This window comes from Sceloporus occidentalis, unplaced genomic scaffold (genome assembly GCF_023333645.1).
Source record: "Sceloporus occidentalis isolate IW3139 unplaced genomic scaffold, rSceOcc1.0.p SCAF_1, whole genome shotgun sequence".
In the NCBI taxonomy this organism is placed as follows: Eukaryota; Metazoa; Chordata; class Lepidosauria; order Squamata; family Phrynosomatidae; genus Sceloporus; species Sceloporus occidentalis.
The window spans coordinates 198,694,117-198,714,767 of NW_028316981.1; the positions used below are offsets into that span (position 1 = coordinate 198,694,117).

The 20,651-nt window shown below is 38.8% G+C and overlaps 1 protein-coding gene across 5 annotated transcripts in view; it reads right to left on the minus strand.

The window, feature by feature from the left end:
- The window catches only part of PALM2AKAP2 (PALM2 and AKAP2 fusion), a 320,690-nt gene that overhangs the window by 19,646 nt on the left and 280,393 nt on the right, over positions 1-20,651 (minus strand). For all 5 annotated transcript variants that reach the window (XM_089488588.1, XM_089488587.1, XM_089488592.1 and 2 more), the window contains one exon: positions 8,339-10,691. In XM_089488588.1, coding sequence (XP_089344714.1) covers positions 8,339-10,691 — 2,353 coding nt within the window. The remainder of the gene's footprint in view (positions 1-8,338; positions 10,692-20,651) is intronic.

Below are 20,651 nucleotides of genomic sequence, written 5' to 3' on the forward strand. Positions count from 1 at the left end.
ACTGTATAAACACCATGCCCCTGAAGCATCCAGAAGCCACTCTACTTGGCCCATATGTTGTGATTTTATTATTATTGTTTTGTTTTTAGATGACTTTGCACTTTTAAAATTAATGGTGTTTTAATATGATAGTTTATTTAATGTTGTTTTATCTTTATTTTATCACTTATTTTTTTAGCCTTGTGAGCCACCTTGGGTCCCATGCTGGGAGAGAGGCTGAGCATTAACTAATTAATTGATTAATATCTTCATGGGCCATGAATGAAGTTGCTTGCAAATGTAAAATAAGCTGGTAGACCATGAAAGAAACTGAACATACAGGAGTAAAGCTATTCAAGTGGACTTATTCATATATACAATACTAAAGTCACTGAAATGGTTATGACCACGCAAGTGGAATAGGTCTGTTGAATACTGGTGCTCATCAATCTACCACTGTTTTGGAATCCACAATCCTTCTTGTATCATTACTTATGTGAGCACTGTTCCTGTTTGAGGCCAAAAGCAATAGCACTGTGCTTACTTCCTACCATATCATGAGAGGGAATGGCGGATTAATATGGAAGTGATTTTGATTACCTTAACTGCAGTATTAGTACAAGAAATAAGGGGGGGGGGGGAACCAATGGAAGTATCACAATTGTTAGAAATACTTCTATTGTGCTTTTGATCTACAGCAGTTTAGAACACCATGTTTTTTGCTTTCTGTAAATAATTTAATATTTTAAATTTTTACTAGACTTTTGGGGAGGAGCCCCTCTTCAACACAAAAACTGAGCAGTGAAGTTTACAGGAAAAGTCTAACCTAAGTATTTGATTGGCCTATCAATGCAAGGTCAAGGTTTGCTATCTTACTGCCAAGTGTGTCCTCTGAGAATATGCCTTCTAACTGGTATTGTTGTTTCCTTAGTCCTTGTTATTTGGTTTATCTTTTAGCCCCTTTCATTTGTTGCCTCCCTAACTAGTAAAGTTTAGGTTGTTAAGATCCTTGGAGAGTTTTTTCTTCTTTTAGGATATCAAATGCCATTCATATTGAGAACACCATACAAATAATCTACTGCTATCACATAGTTGAGAAGATTTGGTAAGCATTTAAAATATTTACTGGACACACCACACTTGGATCTGAACTATAAGAATGGCAATAAGAACAGATAGATGTAAAAAATTCCCACTTGATTTTATGGAGCTTCTGAAGAAGTATTAAGATGACTACTAGTTGACTGCATGCATTTCATTGGAAGAAAATTTGATGAATGTTAGTCTTGCAATCCCACTGAGTTCTGTGGGAGTTAATCAGAGAAATGGGTACAAGATTGTTGCCACAGCCTCAGTCTCTCTCTCTCTCACACACACACACTCACACACACTTGAGCTGTAACAAAAGGGGAAACTTCAACCTGCTTTCTCTCTTTGTGAAGCAACTGCTTACTCACAAACACTAATGGGGTCATAAATGGAGGTTCAGGGAAAGCTACAGCTGCCATGAGGCATCAGTCATATCCTGTTAGGAATTTCCTGGTGTTCACAGATGAGACATCTGGTTTATATGGATCATTTTGTTCCTCACTGAAGATCTAAGCACAGCAAAGATTTACAACATACTCCATTTTTCATCAGCTTGATTCAATGTATATATATTTTTTTCCTGTAAAGGAGAATGCCAAGTGGAAAGGATACACTTAATGAGGATAAGCATATGTAGTCCTACAAGAGAATACACTCTAGCAAAAATAAGTAACAGAAAATTAAAAACCCTAAGACTGAGTGCATATCACATTCTGTGTTGAAACTGAAACTAAAAATCCCACAAGCTTGAACTATGCTCCATTCTTTATTAGGAGAAAAATGTAAAAACCAAAAAACAATTCAGAGTTTTTTTTTTGTCAATCTAATCAGAATTTAACAACATAAGGTATTTCCAGAAACATCCAGAAATCCCTATCTCCATTTTGTTTGTACAGCAGAGTTCAGATTTTGCAGAGCACAGCACTAGATGGTGAACAGACTCATCAAAAACAGCAACTGGCTATTTTGAATGCTAAGTATTTCTTTTCTCGCTCTAAATCTGGCTATACATTTACCTCCTTACAGAAGTGAAGTTTGAATCAAACAAAGGGTCCATTCACGCTACATATAGTTATAGTGCTTTGATTCTATTTTAACTGTCATGGCTCTATCCAGTAGAATCCTGCAGTTTAGAGCCAACAAGGAAAAAAGTAGAATTCTCAGCCAGATATGTGCTTTGGTCCTTCATCAAACTACAAACCCCAGGATTCAATAGGATGTTGCTATGGCCACTAAAATGGAATTATAGTTCTAAAACTGTGTTGTTTGAATGGGCCCCCAAATGGTGCAGCAAACAGAAAGAATATTGGTTCAAAAGCAAAATGAAATGATACCTGATAGGTAACCTATGGTATAGGATAGGACTTACACCATCAGATAATGATTTAGGGCCCTTTCACACTACACAATTATAGCAATATGATTCCACTTTAATTACCGTGGCTGCATCCTATAGACTCCTGATGTTTGTAGGCTGTTGAGACACTAGAGTTCTCTGGCTGAGAATTAAAAATATTCCTCCTTCGACTAAGAAGCTGAGGATTTTGTAAAATGGAACTATGACCAGTGGATATTTCGGAGCATTTGGGGGTAAGAGGTTTTGTTTGAAAATTTTTCCAAGGGACCTTAAAATGTGGTGGAAATACCCTTCACATCCCCTGAAGTGCATTTGGAAGCACTCTGGAGCAAAAAAGGTTTTTGCAAACATATTATGGCCCCTGGGGACCATAGAAATGATTTTGGGGCTGCATGTGGCACATGGACCACACTTTGCCCACCCTTGGTATCAATGTTCATGTGAAGAGTTAATTGCCACTTTACTGCTGTCTCACCCAAGGCATTTACACTGTAGAAATATGCACAATTTTTTGTTACCTGGCCAAAAATGTATTTCTCAAAACTCAAGAAAACAGTTTGGAAGAACAGTGGCGAGATTTTGTCTAGTTTCAACCAGCATTTGTGCATTCTGAAGGATTTGGGGGAAATCGTTCTGTACAGAAATACATGGGAGGGGGCTGTATTGGTCGCCCGCCAACAAACACTGTTTTCAGACAACGAAATGGAGGATTTTTTTGTGCAAAATTCTGTGCAAATATTGTACCCCAAAATTTTTTTTATGCAAAACCTAGAAATCTTGTACAAAAACCAGCCATACTGCTGTTTTTTTTTGCTCAAGATTTTTTTTTTGTACAAAATTACTTTTTTTATACAGCAACAGCAATCTTGCACAAAAAACACATTTGGCTTTCTAGGATCAGTTTTTGTGTGTGCGTAAGATCACACAATTATCATACAAATAACTATATTTCTGTGCAGAATAATTTCCCCAAAGAGTTCAGGGTATGCGAATACCAGGCAAGAAATACTACGTTTATGTACAGTAAAGAGAAATGTAAAACTGTGTAAATCTTCTCTTTTGAGGACACAATATTCAAATACTAAATTATAATAAAATGCTGGTTCTTTTAAATGTCTTATTTAATTAACCAGCAACTGAGCAATTTAATTCTGGAATTAAGTTATGCAGAAATTCCAACTTAAATTGGCTTGAAAAATAGATTTAATTAAAATGCTTCCGTTCATTAGAAAAATTTAAACCTACCTCGCAATGTAATTCATTTTAACTAGTTACTATCTCTGGCCCTATCAATATTACATAAAGAGAAAACAGTATATACTATATAGTCTTAGCAGTCAAAGTTATTGTTCTCTTTTGTTCCACAAATATTAATCTACTAAACACTCATAACAAAGGTTCAGCAGAGAAACCATTCAAGTATTTTTCCATGGCCTCAAATATTGCTCTTGCCCTCATCAAATTTTCAGATAGGATGTTTAAAGAGAACTTCAATCCATATTTATACAGACCAGATAAACAATTTAAAAGAAATTTCAGTTCCCATTAGGACATCCATTTTCACTTCAGCTTAAGATTCAATACGATGCTGAAACCAGCTAAGAGAAGTGGTGGAGGAAATTGTCTGTGAGAGCAGCCTGCTTCTTATATATAAATTCTGGTGAAATCTGAAGTGTGCCACAATTTAAATGGCATGCCAAGTATGTGACGATGACAACAGCTACTACCAGTGCAGTCTTCTGCAAATGATTCACTGGGTGGGCAGCTCCTATATCAGAATGCTAACAGTCCAGAGATGGGCTAGTTCTAACTTCGGTGCTCCTAACATGAGACGGAAATTTGTCTACTTAGTGTTTATTGTCCTTGTTCTCAAAATCATCATCATAGCAAAGAAAGGGTGGGACATTCACCTGCATCAATCTTCCCTGAAGGCCACCTTGAACAGTATCTTAGCTAAATATCTCAAACAAGATACAGGCAACTATTATTCTCCTGTACATTTAAAAAATAATAATAAAGAAACCATGGAATTTTGAAAGTGTGTGTATTTTGTCTTTTGCTTGGCCTAATAAAGACATTGCTGTGATGTAGTATTTATTTTTAATTTTGTTGCAGCCCATACAACAGCAGCCAGAGGCACAATTTACAAAGACTGCACACAAAACTGCAAAATAATTGGAATATTTTTTCCAAAAATTAATTTATATCAGGCCTGTAAATCATATGTCACATTGAACTTCTAGGCAGGCCACAGAGGAAAAAGCATTAACATGAAAGCATAAATTTAGTGGATGACCCATTAAAACATATATTATTTCTTCATTCCTTTTTAGTCTTGAATTTCATTATTACACATTTTTTTTCTAACGAAATTTTCATATTTTGTGCAGATCCTCTCACTATGTTGTCCATAAAGCTAAATCCAAGTGTACACACAGTCTAAGTTAACCTCCCTTTTGGGTTACCTTCCACTTTTTAGCTGCAAACAAAGTTTCTTTACAGTTCTTGAAAATGAATGAAAATTATTCTGAATGGCCTAAAATCATCTGTGAAATAGCAAAATCTGTTAGATGTCTTATTGTTTAAAAATATGCCAAAATTAAAATGTGCTAATTTCTTTACTGGTTAGGTTTAAGGAAGAATGAAAGCACATGTTTAGAAATGTTACTCTGCATTGATGCAGCAATGTCCCCAAAATTATACATTCAAGTATAACAATTCAAAATTGTTGACATTCAAGTTGACATTCCAGTATCAATACTGAACTAAAATTTGTTCTCTAAGCTGAAACATACAATTCCTCTTTCTGAAGAAATCTGTCAATAGCTGCCATTAAAGTTTAGAAGTAAGTGCTACGTGAAAACTACTTTCCTTATAATTAATCAAGTCCCTACTTCTAGGGTATGATCTATATCTCACACTATTGTGTTATACAGTGCACCTGCATTATAGATGGACACGGCTTATGCGGCCTCCAGCATACGCTGGAAACCTGCGCTGGAAGAAGCCTCAACACTCCAGGAAGAGGTAATGGGGCGTGCGCCCTGCGGCATGCTGCGGGCACGAGCCCCATTACTTCTAATGGGGCTTGACTTGACATGTTTTCCCCCTCATGCGGGAGGGGAAGTACGGAACATATCCCTGTGTAAGGAAAGGGCACACTGTATAACTTATCTTTCACATGGCATGGAGCTTTAAGAGCTGTAAGAGGTACTAATTCTAGTTAAGATTAAGTGAATTCAAATCACAATGGTCTCAGTGGGAGAACCCAGTGCTTGCCATGAAATCAAAGACCATAAAAGTATGCAACATTATTTGGATTGTGTATACTGGTGATCTACATCCACATAACAGATTTTAACATGTATGCAAAGCACAGCATCTTCTTGCATATATACCTCCTTCCACTGTAGTATCTTCAGATATGTGTAGATTCTGTCATTCATGCAGTTAAGATGTCCAGCAGTGTATATGACAGAAACAACTTTCTGGAAGTCCAAAATATCCAATATTTTGAAGTCTCTTTTTGTTTTCAGCTATAGCTCATATCCTTTATGGAGGCATTTGCTATTTAAGACAGAGTACCTATTTTTATTTTTTATTTTTCAGAGTTTAAGTTGTTAGAAGTATTATCCCAATCAGAGCTGGAAAAAGCAGAGTTTTGTGCCTATACTTCTTTCCAAAATGTTCCATTCAACATGGCTATTAGCTGGATTCTTGGAGTCATAGCCCAAAACCTAGGTGCTCTCTGTACTTCTGTAACGGTTGGGCTTTAGTTTTTAGGATATATAAACCTTTATTTTTGGTTCTATTTTTGTGGATCATGTTGCTGTATAGCAAGGGTGGGAACTGTTGTTTGACTGAAGTTCCCAACAAAGATGAAAAATGCTGGGAGTTATAGTCCAATAATGTCAGGAAAGTCACACAAGTTCCATATCTGTGAAGATTTAAAAAAAAAAACTGAAGTAAAAAAAATCTAAGAGGCATACTTGTGAGGAAACAACAAAACATTTCAGCTTCATATTTGAACTTCATTTTATCTATTCATTCTTTCCAAACATTAATGATGGTCTTCTACCACCACCAATTTAATGTTCATTACCTCGGATATGCCTTTCTTGGCCAGCAGTGATTGCAACAGATAGCTCCCCACTTCTACTTCTCTTTGGCGGGTTACACACCGCCATTTAGTACGTATTCTATACGTACTAGGGTTAGGAAGGGGCGGTGCTTCCGCACCCCCCTAACCCTAGTACGTATAGAATACGTACAAGATGGCGGCACCCTGTTCATACGGGCGCCGCCATCTTTACGTATCGGACGCTGTGCGTCCGGATGTCGCGCGGCGTCTATGACGTCGCGAGTCCGCCCCAGGCGCCTCGCGACGTCATAGAGGCGCCGCAAAAAGAAGCTCCAAAATGGAGGTACTTTTTTGCTCCACGCGGGAGCCGCGCAGTGTGGCTGCTGCAGCTCCCTCATGGAGCAAATGGCGCCGGCGGGAAACCGCCGCAAAGCGGCGGTCTATAACCCGCCTTTGAGATAGCTTTTGGGGCCCTTTCTTCTATGGCACTGGCAGGCTATCAAGAATAGCTGATATGAGACAAGTTTGAGGTCTGCCAAAGGATATTGTGGAATCTTTGGGACTGAGAGAAATTAGTTTGTAACAAGTTTTCATAGATTGAGGCTACTTCATCAGCTGCCTGGAGTGAAGTGCCTACGGACAGACATTTACATCCATGAATGAGCAGGTTACGTGTGTGAATAATATCCCTTTGCATACCAAGCCAAACTAATGGGGCTATGTCTTTGAATTCTGACACCAAGCTTGAGGTCGGACACTTTTCACATTACAAATTAAACTTCAGCTTTATGTTTTGTTATATTTAGCCACATTGCTGGAATGGGCTCAAATCATAAGGCCAATTATGCTGTCTAACTGTCCCATTCTCACCGTTCATTTACCTCAATTCCAATTTGTGGTATTATGTGCTACAGAAAATGTAATTATTGTCCATCAATCTGATCTTCTAAAAAATATGTGTACTGTCAAAATGAGACTGATTTCTGATTTTGATGAGTTGAAGACAGGCTGATAATTTCAAAAGTTAAATAAAGAAAACAAGCTCTTTTTTAAAAAAATGGCTGTGTTGCCAGCCCTACAGTTAAGTCCACAATGAATCTATTACTCAAACCCTTTCTAAATTTCTTTTACCATCACTTCAAATGAATTTAAATTTCAAATAAAGTGTGGTATTGTTATGCTGGATGTAGGCTGACTATCAGTTAAAGGTGGTGATCTAATATAGTGGTCCTCAAATTTTGGTCATCCAGATTCTTTGGACTCCAACTCCCAGTGCCCCTAGCCAAAATCCAATGGTTGAGGATTCTTGTACTTGGAAGTAAAGAAGGACCCAAGTTTGATGGGAATTAATAATCTACTTTAGATATCTGGACTTTGAAAAGATGTTGGCCAGCGCCCTCATATAGCACTAAAATTAGGAAAACTAATGGACAATAAGTTCAGGACAGAAAAAAAGAACAGTTCTTTTGATGGTGCTCTCTTCCACAAGATACAGTTTTTAAGAGATTTATTTCCACTCCTTTAGGTAACACAGCTAAATTCAGTTTCTGAGCTCAGAAACAGGGTATCTTCAAATATTAGATGACAGAGACAAGTGACAGACTTTGTACTTATGTCCTGTGTGTGTGTTTCTTGGGAGTCATGACCTTGCGTTTTTTTTTAAATGAGAGTCTGCTAACATCTCATCTGATGGACTCTCAGGTCTCATTTGGCAAGGCATTCTTTTACATTCTGCAAAATATTACCTACATGTACAACAAACAAAAAGGTCAGAGTATGAAAACAAGAGAGTCCACATTTGCTTGGCATAGGATAAAATGTCAAGCTCTTACCTGGTGCAGTTTTGTAAGACACAGTTCTGGTGGGTAGTGAAGGTGCATTCTTTGCAACAGGGCTCCGTGTTAGCTGCATTCCCTGCCTCTGCCTTTTCAGTTCCTCTTCTCTTTCTTGGGCTGCACGGATCTCTTCTTCTATCATGGACAAAGTCCTCTGTTTTTTTGACCTCAGTTTGAAAGGCCCTACGGTCACTTCTGCTTCTTGCATAGCCAGAATGGAAGCTGTGCTCCTAAGCTCAGCTGCTTCTGAATATTTGCTGAAATAGCTGACTTCTGGCTTGGTTTCCTCCACAGTGACTGGTTTGATGGCATGAGTAATGAGAGGCGGCTGAAGAGCCTGCCTTTCCCTGAGGGTAGAGCTTTGGACTGCTGAAGACTTTGGTGTGGCATCTCGTTTTTCTTGCACAGGAGATGACACCTGAGGTGGTTGAAATGTTGAATTGTGCTGTTTCTCAGAACACAGTATCTTGTTTGTCTCCTCCTTGACCTGACAGTTCTTTTCTTCTGCGTGCTTGCAGCTTATTTTGCCAGCCTGCTCAGCTATGGCTTGCTGAATGGCATTTTGAACCAGGAGACCAGCCTGGTGTTCCAACTGCTCATCAATGAGCATGGAGTCAGATGGAGAATAAAAGCCATGGTCACTAAGTGACTTTGAGACACCTTCTCCTTGACATTCGGAAGGTGTATTAGCTTGAGGGGTCTGAGGCAAGGAGAAATCAGTGAGCGAATTTTCTTGAAGGGCGTTCATTGTTTCATTGGAGGCACCACTGTCACTGATATTATCCATGCTGAAGTCATTGGAGAGTGTTTCCAAAACAGTTGTATCCTGAGATCTTACAGACAATTCATCTAAACCAGAGTCTAGTTCTTCCGGAGGGGAAGACACATTGACTGACCTTGAGAATGGCTCTAATATACCCTGTTCATCATCTCTCACCACTGTAAACACTGCTTTTGCACTTGTGAATTCACTATCTTCTGACCATATTTTTGTTGCCTGGCCAGTCTTTGTGGGATCAATGTAAGAAGACACTTGCTCTGGGTCACCAGAGATATTTTGAACACTGTTGTCATCTGAGATGCAAGAAACCTTCTCAGCTTTTACAATTGTTATATCACTATTGCCAGCCTGTACAGTTTGTCCACACAGAGACACAGGTTTAGTAACTGAGACTGATCGCCGGTCCATTTGAGATGGACCTATTGGTTTGTAGAAGGGTTGGACTGTGAACATTTTGGGGGTCCCTGATCTCTTGGATGCAGCTGTGCTGTTCGTCTGACTTGAATTTTCCATCAATTGAAACTGCTTCCGTGCGGCTGAAAAATCTATTTGCTCTGTGACAATATCATCTTTCTTAATGTTAACTTGATCAGGTGGTGCAAAGGAATATGAGACATGTTTCACAGGCATTGATGGGTGCTGCTGCAGCTTCTCTTTGCGTTCTTTATATTTTTTGTGAGACTCCAAATGTTCATCATCTAGCTCTTCCTCCAGGGTTTTCTCCTGGGGTGGGTTCCACCACTTTGCTGCTATGCCTGGGTTCTTCTTGACAGCCTGGCTTCGGATGAGCTCCCTTCTCTCTTTTTCAAGCTCTCTCATTTCTTCAGAGGGCCTCACTTTACGCACTCTGTAATTCTCTTTTTGATCCTCCTCCTCAAAGAGCTTGGATGGCTTTTTCTCTTCATGAAATGCTCTAAGTTCAAATTTAGCTTCTTTCTTAATAGTAGCTAATACAGGCTCCCCATCCTTGGAAGACCTTGAACTGGTGGAAGAGCATGGACTCACTGGCACTTTTAGGTTGTCACAGTGTTCCTCTTCTAGTACACTCACAGAATGGCCATTTGGTTTTAGCTTCCCAGATACTACATTCATTTCACTATGCTCAGTGGCTGGTTGTCCATCGACTACAGTGAGGCCACTTTTACTGAGCGCTGTGGAATCATTTGTAACATGAATAGATGGACCAGAACCACCCCCAACAATGGATGATCTTGGCTCAGGGGAAGAGGAAGTCATACCGTTAAAAGGGTTATCAGTAGCAGAATCGCAACAGTTTGCTTCAAGCACTTCATCAAGATATTGGATCTCTTTAGCAACCTCACTGTCTAAGGATTCGTGTCTGTCTCTAAGTCCATTGTGACTGGCAGCAGGAGAAAAGAAGTGTGTTTGACTGTCTGCTGCATGTGTTGAAGTCCCCATTGTGATATTTTTATGTTCTGAGGTAAGGGCTTCAATTTCCATTTTCTCTTCCTTTGTTGCACGAGCACCAGCAGGTTCTAGGAAATTGGCACAATAACGGTCTCGCTCTTTTCTCAACCTGATGTCATCTTCAGAGCATCTAGATGATTTCTGAAAAGGCAAAAAGAGAAGTGAGTAACTATGAGGGTCTCTGGAACAAATTCTCTAATACAATGTGGCAAGAGCAAAAAAATTAATAATCATATAAAAATGAATTAATTTAGCAATTTGTTTTCATATGGTTTAAGCAAAGTTTTATAGCTTAGTTGTAAAGCTACATCTGAAATTCAATTAAAAATTAGTTTAGATATTTCTCACTGAATTTTTAACAGAATCCTAGAATCACAGAGTTGGAAGAGACCACAAGGGCCATCCAGTCCAACCCCCTGCCATACAGGAACACACAATCAAAGCACTCCTAACACATGGCCATCCAGCCTCTGTTTAAAAACCTCGAAAGAAGGAGACTCCGCTACATTCTGAGAGACAACACTTACTGTTCTGCACAACTGATTGCTTAGTTTCTATGTTCCTAGATGGACATGACAACTAATATTTTCTTTCTTTCTTTCTTTTAAATTAAGAATGGTGAAGCAGCACATTTTCTATTTGAAAATTTGAATACTTTTTGGAACACAATTAATTAAAACTTGCTTGAGAAAGATGGCATGCACAGTGGTTCATTATTTCAAACCAAGAAATCAAGCCCAATGAGATGAGTTTACTGGTTTAGTGCCTCCTTGGAACATAGGCCTGGTACAGACCGCCCCAAAAGGGCAGTCTGACGGTGCCTAGTTTTCTGTCAGGGGGGAAATGCAGCGGACAAACTGTGCAGTTTCCCGGCAGTGGAAAAAGAACCTGTAAAAAGCTTTTTTTTTCTGCCGCAGTAGTGGCGTAATGAGTGCACCAGTTACGTAAGTGCTGCATGGCACCATGTGGACAGTGCATGGCACTTACATGATGGCAGCGCCCATCTGTACAGGGCACTGACATTTTGATGCCCTCATCACATGCTAGGCTTGAGACGTGTGGGCGGAGCGCCCTCGGCCAACCCCTAGCACAGCCCATCTGTACCGGGCCATAGGCTCCAACCAGAGATCTCAGAGGCTTCAAACATATGATGGAGAATGGAGTGCACCAAGGAATTCCAAAAGAAAATCAGCGTGTGCTTTATAGACTATAGCAAAGTTTTTGACTGCATAAATCATGAAAGGCTATGGAACGCCCTTAAAGACATGGGAGTGCCAACACATCTGATCGTTCTGATGAGGAATCTGTATTCAGAACAACAGACTACTGTCAGAACAGAACATGGAGAAACAGAATGGTTCCCAATTGGCAAAGGGGTCAGACAAGGCTGCATCTGATCACCCTGGCTGTTCAATTTATATGCAGAACATATTGTAGGAAAACCAGCCTTGGACAAAGAAAGAGGAGGAATGCAAACAGGAGGAAGGAATATCAATAATCTGAGATATGCTGACCACAATACTAGCATAATACTAGCAGAAAACCTCACAGATCTCGAACAACTACTAAGGAAGATCAAAGAAGAAAGTGCAAAGGCAGGCTTACTGTTGAATATAAAGAAACAAAAATAATTACCACGGTTAACTTACATAAATTCAAACTAGACAATGAGGAAACAGAAATAGTAGAAGAGTTATCATATCTGGGACCCAATATTGATAGAAAAGAGGACTGCAGCCAGTAAATCAGAAGAAGATTAAGAATGGGGAGGGCAGCTACGAAAGAACTAGAAAAGATCCTAAAATGCAAAGATACACAACTGAGCACTAAAATTAGAATCATACAAGCCATTGTACAACTGACCCTCTGTTTTCAAAGGGATCTGTGCCAGACGCCCCCCCCCCCGTGAAAATGGAGGCTCACGCATATCCAAGCCCTATTGGCTTGAATGGGGTGTGTGCCTGTAAGTGTGCGCAGCATGCACCGTGGCGGCGTGTCCCATTGGAAACAATGGAGGTCACCTCTCCATGAGTATTCAAGGTCGTGGATCCCAGATATGCATGTTAGGAGGGACAACTGTATTTACCGTTACAATGTATGGATGTGAGAGTTGGGGGCTGTACAGACCGGCAATTTGTGCCAATCTGTATAATAATAATAATAATGATAATGATATTTATCTGCATGCTCTGAGCCCTCACCGCACTGCCTGGGTGCCATTTTGGTGCATGCCCATCCACACAGCACGTGCCATGATGATGCACGTCATGCACAGCACCCAAACAGCCCTGCACAGAAGGAGCATCATGATGTTGCGCTGTGGCGCTTATGACACCCCTTCCAGGAAGCTACTAGGAGCAGCTTATCTTTACTTCCTAGAGGGAGCAGATTGGTGTTGCTGTGTGTTGCTGCTGTGGCACCAATCTGGGGCAAAAAGGGGAGGCGTCCCACTGCCCTTTTGTAGAGCCCCTTGGACAGTTAAAAGAAGATATGAAAAAATCAATTCATTTGAGATGTGGTGCTGGAGAAGAGTGTTGAGGATCCCATGAACAGCCAAAAGGACAAACAAATGGGTCCTAGAGTGGATCAAATGAGAAATCTCCCTGGAAGCCAGGATGACAAAACGTAAGCTGGCATACTTTGGACACATCACAAGAAGATATAAATCACAGGGAAAATACAATAATGCTAGAAAAAGTGGAGGGAAGTAGCAAGAGAGGAACGCTGCATGCTAGATGGATGGATTCTGTTAAAGAGCATGAGTATGAGTTTGCAAGAGTTGGGCATAGCAGTAGAGGACAGAGGGTCTTGGAGATGTCTTATCAGCAGGGTTGCCATGAGTTGAGATTGACGCGAAAGCAGTTAACAACAACAACAAAGTAAGCATTACTTGTTTTCTTGGAATATCAGTCTTTCCCCCACCTTCCAGCTATATCATGGTCTTATTCAAATGTTCATTCTCTTTCAAATGTTGTGGTATTGAATGGTGGTGCTAATAAGTAAGAAATAATAGTCCAAACCCTCTTTGGTATCAAGACAATATAAAGAAAAAGAGATAAGCTAAAGTTAAAAGTTAGCAGTGGAAAGTACCTTTGTTTAACTCACCAATTATTTAAAAGCTACATTTTAAAGATACCAAACTAAATAAAATTTAGAGTGATCAGTAAGAAATAGCTACTTTTCATTTTTCAATATGAGTGGTTTTCTTTTCCACAATCCCACAGAATCAAACTAATTTACCTGAAATCTATCTGCTTTACCTTAAGTATGCTATGCAGTTTTCAGAGTAACAATTCACCAGAAGCTATGGCAGATCTCTTTCACTGTCTCCATGTGAACTACCTTAAAAAAGTCAATGCATTATAGGTATACCAGAAAAATCAGAAAGGAGCTATTCATCAAGTGACACATGAAAGTGGTTTCCACTGCAAACCTATTTCCACAATTTCTATTGTTGAAAAGTGGCTAAATGGTGCTAAAAGCATCTGAATTAAACTAAAAATAAAGTATGTGCCTTCATGCTGCTTGCTGACTCATGGCAACCCCATGCATTTCATAGGGTTTTATTAGACAAGGAATACTCAAAGGAGGCTTGCTACAGCCTTCTTCTGAAATATATAACTAACAGAACTCAGTACTACCTGGTACTCTCTCTTCCAAGTATAAGCAACATCTGAATTAATCATAGCAGAAGTGTCTGAATAGTCATTTGGATAGCAGAAACAATTTAATCATGATTAGTTAACATCAGCAAAAGCTGAAATTCAGATTTTCTGTATGTGAAAAAAACTTGATTCTAAATCAGATTCTATGATCCATATTCAGCACAGTTACCTGTTGACTCTAGTTAGTAAGTGGTTGAAGTGGTTGAAAAACTACAAAATAGAATGATGAAAAATGGAATTTCAACATAATATTCAATATTGTAAATAGCCACTTATCTACTTGCCAGTGGTGATTAACAATTACTTCCAGGTGACTTAAGCAGAGAACCTTTATTTATGTTGGTTCTCTTTGTTTTGAACAACAAATGAGGAAGGTGCATAGGAAGATGGTGATTGTACTGTAATTTCTCTGGTATTATCTGCAAAGCTGACACTGACGTTTAAAGAACAAAAATGGGATCATTTAGGCAAGCAACTCAGTATAACTGAAAAAGTGAATATAAAAAAGTTACCATTTAAATATAGAAGTTTTAGAACAACTGTGCATATGAGAAGAGACCTGGGGATCTCCAGATGTTGTTGGACTCCAGTTCCCACCATCCCCAGGCAATATGTCCAATGGAAAGGGACTATGGGTGTTGCTGTGCAATAAAATCTAGAGAGCCAGAGGTTCCTCACCCCTGCTGCTGCTGCAAGGAATTTGGTATGACTAACTATGGAATTAAAGTTTTCAAAATTAAAACGAGCAGTTAAGGCTATGAACCACAGTAATGACCCACAATAGGCCCTTTATTATCAACAGCTGCTGCTGCTGCTGCTATTAATAATTGAGGCACGAGGTCTGAAACATATGCACCACAATCTCTTATATCTACCCTAACAGAAAGGAAGGATTGATTCTTTAAAAGGGATGGGGAGTAATAAAAGATCTGTTCGGGAGCACTCAGAAATCAGAAGCTAAATCAAATGGCTCACTCTCAAGTTTAATTATGATCAAAGCAACAAAGCAAACCATGTGGTTAGGAGCAAAAAAAAAACAAACAAAAAAACCTACCATAAAGAAATTAAATATATTTGCAAATGCTAAACCCATTATTTTGCATTATTTTAAAAAATTCCAACCTGCACTTTGTTTATATGCATGTATAATATCTCAGATTTTAAATGTGCATATAAACACAGACACATGAGCTTAACACCAGAAAATTTATTTTTTAGACTACAGCTCTCAGAATCTCCTAGCTAGGATAGCCAGTGGTCATGTGATTTTGGTAGCTGCTGTCCCCAAAGGTAACCTTTCAAGCTCTGTTCGAAATGTCTCCAGCTGAAGGTAGCTGAATTGAAATTTTTCATTTCGCTGTAGCATTCCCTGTGAATTCTGATAAGCAAGTGAGAATTCTTTGTTGGATTTTGCACATGAAAACTGATTTCACATTTAATCTAGAGCTTGGCTTGATTTACACTCATATGTAGTAATATTTGATTATGGTAATAAATGATGGACCATAAAAAAACACATTAATCCCAATGTTGAAATATATCAATAGCAATAGCAAGTACATTTCTATGCCATTTTATCAGTGCACTTAAGCACTCCCTAAGCAGTTTACAATGTGTAAGCTAATTGCCCCTGGCAAGCTGGGTATTCATTTTAGTGACCTATGGAAGGATGCAAGGCTGAGTCAACCCTGGAGCCCTGAAGGATCAAAGTCATAACCTTGTGACTGTGAAAGGGTGCAGTGCCAACATTTAACCACTGCTCCAGTAAACATTCAGTTTTGAAACGCTTGTGGAGTTTCTAATGACACTTCAAATTTTTCATCTTAAAACAATGATGTTAGCAAACCACTGTATAAATAAAGCTAACTATCTAATGGACTGAATGTTAGACTATGATTCTGCAGACCAAGTTTCAAACTCCTACTAGGCCATGGAAACACATTGGGTGATCGTGGGCAAATCACATTTTTTAGCCTCAAAAGGAGGCAAAGGCAAACTCTCCCTCCAAACAAACCTTGCCAAGAAAACCCTGTGATATGTTTGCCTTTGGGTTGCCATAAGTTGAAAATGTCTTAAAGGCACACAACAACAACAACAACAACAACAAAACGTCTTACTAATTGAGAGTAAAGCCCAGATACAAAGTAAGCCGAGAAGAAAATACCTCCCATGCAACACCAAAAGTAAATGTTTGCTGCACTGTAACCTATTCCTTGTCTGAGCAAAAGAATGGATGACCTGCCAGCTATTTTATTAAGGTGTGTTTCCTTCAGACATAGAATGATAATCTGGAATGACTTGAATGTTTCCTTAGCACATCGTTCAAAATTTGTCTCTATTTATATAATCTTTTCGCCTCCAAACACACAAATTTAAAAAGGAATAGAGAACTTCAGGTCCTGGGGCTCAATCTAGCCCTTCCAACAGCAGCTCCTCCTTCCCTGTAATACCATTATTCGCCGATTTTGATTCCCATCCCCATTTAAAGAGACTGAAATATTTTCCCCAAGGCTAGGATACAGGCAATAAGAAATTTTAGCTAAAATATGCACCCTTTTGTCTTTGGCTCTGCCCTTAACTGGAATGCATGGGATTCTCTCAATCTGAATTCACCTCTTGGGCTGAAAGAGGTTGGCGTATACCCCTGAATTACTCTGAAACACATAAACGAAGATCACAGCAGAAATCATAAGAAACCTTGAGCTGTTGCTTGCTAGAGACTCTTGAATAGCTAGACTTGAGGATTCTCATGACAGTTCATATGCTTCATAGATAGCAACTCTCTCAGTAGAAAACACTGCAAGCAGCATATGAAGTCATGTGGGATATGCAGGGACATTCCCTGTAATACAGAGCTGGACACAATGTGGCCTATGAGCTGAATGTGGCCCTGGATGACTTTTTGCACCTTGTTCCCCAATATGCACCATTACTTGCAAGAAAAGCCTGTTTGTCACTTCTGGGAGCTTCTAGGCACATTAGTTTTGCAGTGTTCAGGTTTGAAAGTCTTCAAAGACTTTCAGAAAACACAAACAAGTAAAACGTCCAGAAGCCAGAAGTGGTCAAGAAGCCATTCCTAGATTCTATTTCTTTGTATGTTTTATTTCTTTATTTATTTTTGCTAGTTGCAGCCCTCATGGGATCCCAAAGTTTCAAAACTAGTTCCCAGGCCTTCAGCAGGTGGTTGCTTATACCAGAAGTAATTGAGGCAACTGAAGACAATATTAAGTATGGATAATCATAGTTCCATCCTAACCATCCTTTTAAAACCCTGGTTCCGAACTCTGGCTAACAAAGTGGTGGGGAACATGTGAAATTTCAGATGTTGCTGATCAACCATTCTTGTAACTCCTAATCATTGGCTGTACTGGCTAGGAACAATAGACGTTGCAGTCCAACATCATCTGGAAGGTAGCACATTTCTCAACGTGGGTTAATGCAAGAAAGTCTAGTGGTGTCAGTTCCTTCTTAGCAATAATCATTATTCAAGCCAAAAAGAAAGATTAAATTTTCACCAAAACATAAAGGAGGGAAGTAAACAAATTTATCTGCAGCCCATAGATGTGCTTTTATCCCAACTCCCACCCACCCACATAGCCAAACTATGGCCCAAGATGTCCCTCCCAGAGTTCCAAACAAATGCTTGTAGGGATCCATTTAGGGTACAAACAGCCTGTGAAGCTGTGCATGGAAAAGGTTCTGCTCCCACTGAATTCTCTGGTCACAATCATCTTCCTCTGAAGCAGATTTTGTTTAAAAAAGGAAAGCCAACCAATAATATGTATCTTGCTTAAGTCAAGAAAAAGCAACACTATCCTATTCACAGAAAAAAAACCAACCCTGCCTGTTCTATATTAGCAATGTTTCAGCATAAAAGGTATTGCTGACTAAAAACAGATGTTGCTGTCCAAGCTTATTTATTTCTTTGATTGCTCTCTTAAAATCTGAAGCTGTGGAGTTATATTACAACATCTTCAGCATTTCACACACAAAGCAAAGAAACAGAGTTTACAATTAGTTATGTAGGATTAAAAAAAACAAAACAAAAACCTAATAATATCATCATTACATTAATTATCTCATACACATGGAACAACCTAAAACCAGGACAAGCAATTATGGCATTACAGAATTTCTGGAGTTTGTGTCCTTATTATCATTAGAGTTCTGACTGCCCTTGTAATTACAATGCATGTATATCCATCAAGATGTGCAAGAGGCTAATAGAAGCTTTAAAAAATAACCCTGAGCAGCTCAAAATTTAAAAATGGCAGGTACAAAAAAATTGGAGGTCAGTTGGGTTGAGGGAAGAATGTGAAGACATTCAGCAAAGAGAGAGATAGAGAGAGGGGGAAGGAAGGAAGGAGGGGCAGATATTCTTAATACAATGCAAATATTGATTCTATTCTATATGGAACTGAGGTCTAAAACAGACTGCAGAAATAATCCAGTTTGAGACTGCGTTAACTGCCCCGGCCCAGTGCTAGGGAATCCCGGGAATTGTAGTTTATTGTTGTGCCAGAGCTCTCTAACAGAGAAGGTTAAATGTCTCACAAAACTAGTTTCCAAAATTCCCTAGCACTGAGCTGGGGCAGTTAAAGCAGTCTTAAACTGGATTATTTCTGCAGTGTGTTTTGGACCGGAGTAGGTTTAAGGGCACACTTGAGCATCATGAAATTCTACTGATGTCATCAGTGGGAAAGATTTAAGTGTCATTCAGGCAAGCAAGGTATTTTAGTTCTCTCAAGTCATGTTGTGATACAGAACTAGATATAAAAGGGAGGCATCTTACATCATTGTCACTTGAAAAGTTGCATACAATGTCCCTGAGTTTCAGCCACCTGCCATGTACGGTGTTGCTGTTGTTTCTCTAAACAGAAAAAAATGGCTATACAAAAAATCATACCAACCAATCGATATTACATTTGGGTTGGTTACATTTCTTGCCCTGCAAACAGGGGGTGATGATTAAACACCAGTAGAACCTTTCAAATCCATTAAAAAAGCAAAAAAATATAGAAATATAGCACATTATTAAAAGACCCTTTCTCATAACCATTGAGTTCTTGAAAGCCTGTTGCAATAAACAAACATTCAGTTACAGAGGTACCAAGTCCAGCCTCTCTAGGATGGTGACTGTCTTGGCACAGCCATGGAGAAGGCCCTCTTCCATGTTCTCATCAGTAAAGGCAGGATACAAACAATGATGATGATGATGATGATGATGATGATGATGATGAAAAGATAGTAGTAGTAGTAGTAGTAGTAGTAATATGAAAGAACTGAGACAAAGGCCTATTTAATCTATTCTTTAAAAAAATCATCATTAAATATATCTTAATAAGGCAAGAATACAATACTTAGTAAGAAGGTTCACTGAAATATGTAGGAATTATTTCTGCATAAACATCAGAACTCAGCTGTAATGGGACCATTAAGCGTAACTATTGAAAGCATGCTGATTTTAATATACAAGTACTGTAATTATCCTTTGTTTTTCAGTAAAAAACCTGAAGAAAATAGCTTGAGATAGCGAGAAATGTACACGTTTTAATCATCAAAACCTAGTACCATTGGCCCTCCATGTTCACAGATTCTTTATCTACAGATTCAACCATCTACAGTTTGAAAATATTATACACAGACTCTCAGCCTCAGAAAAGCCCATGATAGGTTCATCTTAGAACTGCCATAAGTCGAAAATGACTTGAAGGCACACAACAAAAATCAACAACCTATCCCTACAATGAAATGCTGTCTTTTCTCTCTATAGTTTATGCATTCATACACACACATATCATGCCACAACTTCCTATAAGGAGCTTTTCATTCTTTTCTGGCTGTCACTGCATGGGAGGTTCAGTAATCAAAAGCCTATTGATGCAAATGTGGAATGCCACTTATTAAGTAATCACAATTATACTTCACAAAAGATATTTTTAGTAAGAGCCAAGCTTTCCATACGTGCAACCCTTATTTTGGCTTGCGATACCAGATGCTATGTAGCCGTGACATTTGTACCATGTCCTTTTCTAACACTGCAATTATTTGTGCTTTCAAAGGCATTAGCATATTTTCCATTTTCTTGAAACTCCTATTCCACAATATATAAATGTCTTAAGAGCAGAGCATGCAGTAGCAAAGGGATGGGATGAATTTTTTCCCCTCTCCCTCCAGCAAGTTTTCCCCCAAATACAAAAATAATAAACATGTTTCTTTTGTATATCTGTGAATCCATTCATGTCACATCAATATGCTATAACAATTGTTTCTAGAAATGAAGAACATTTTTAAAAGGTTTAACATTTTGACTGGGAACTTTGGTCTTTATATAATATTTTCTTCTAATATTTATTTATTTAGCTTTTCCCTCAAACTGGTAAAACCAAAGAGTTTCCTTACAGTATAAGTGTTCTGTACAGTTCTGGGTAGTTCT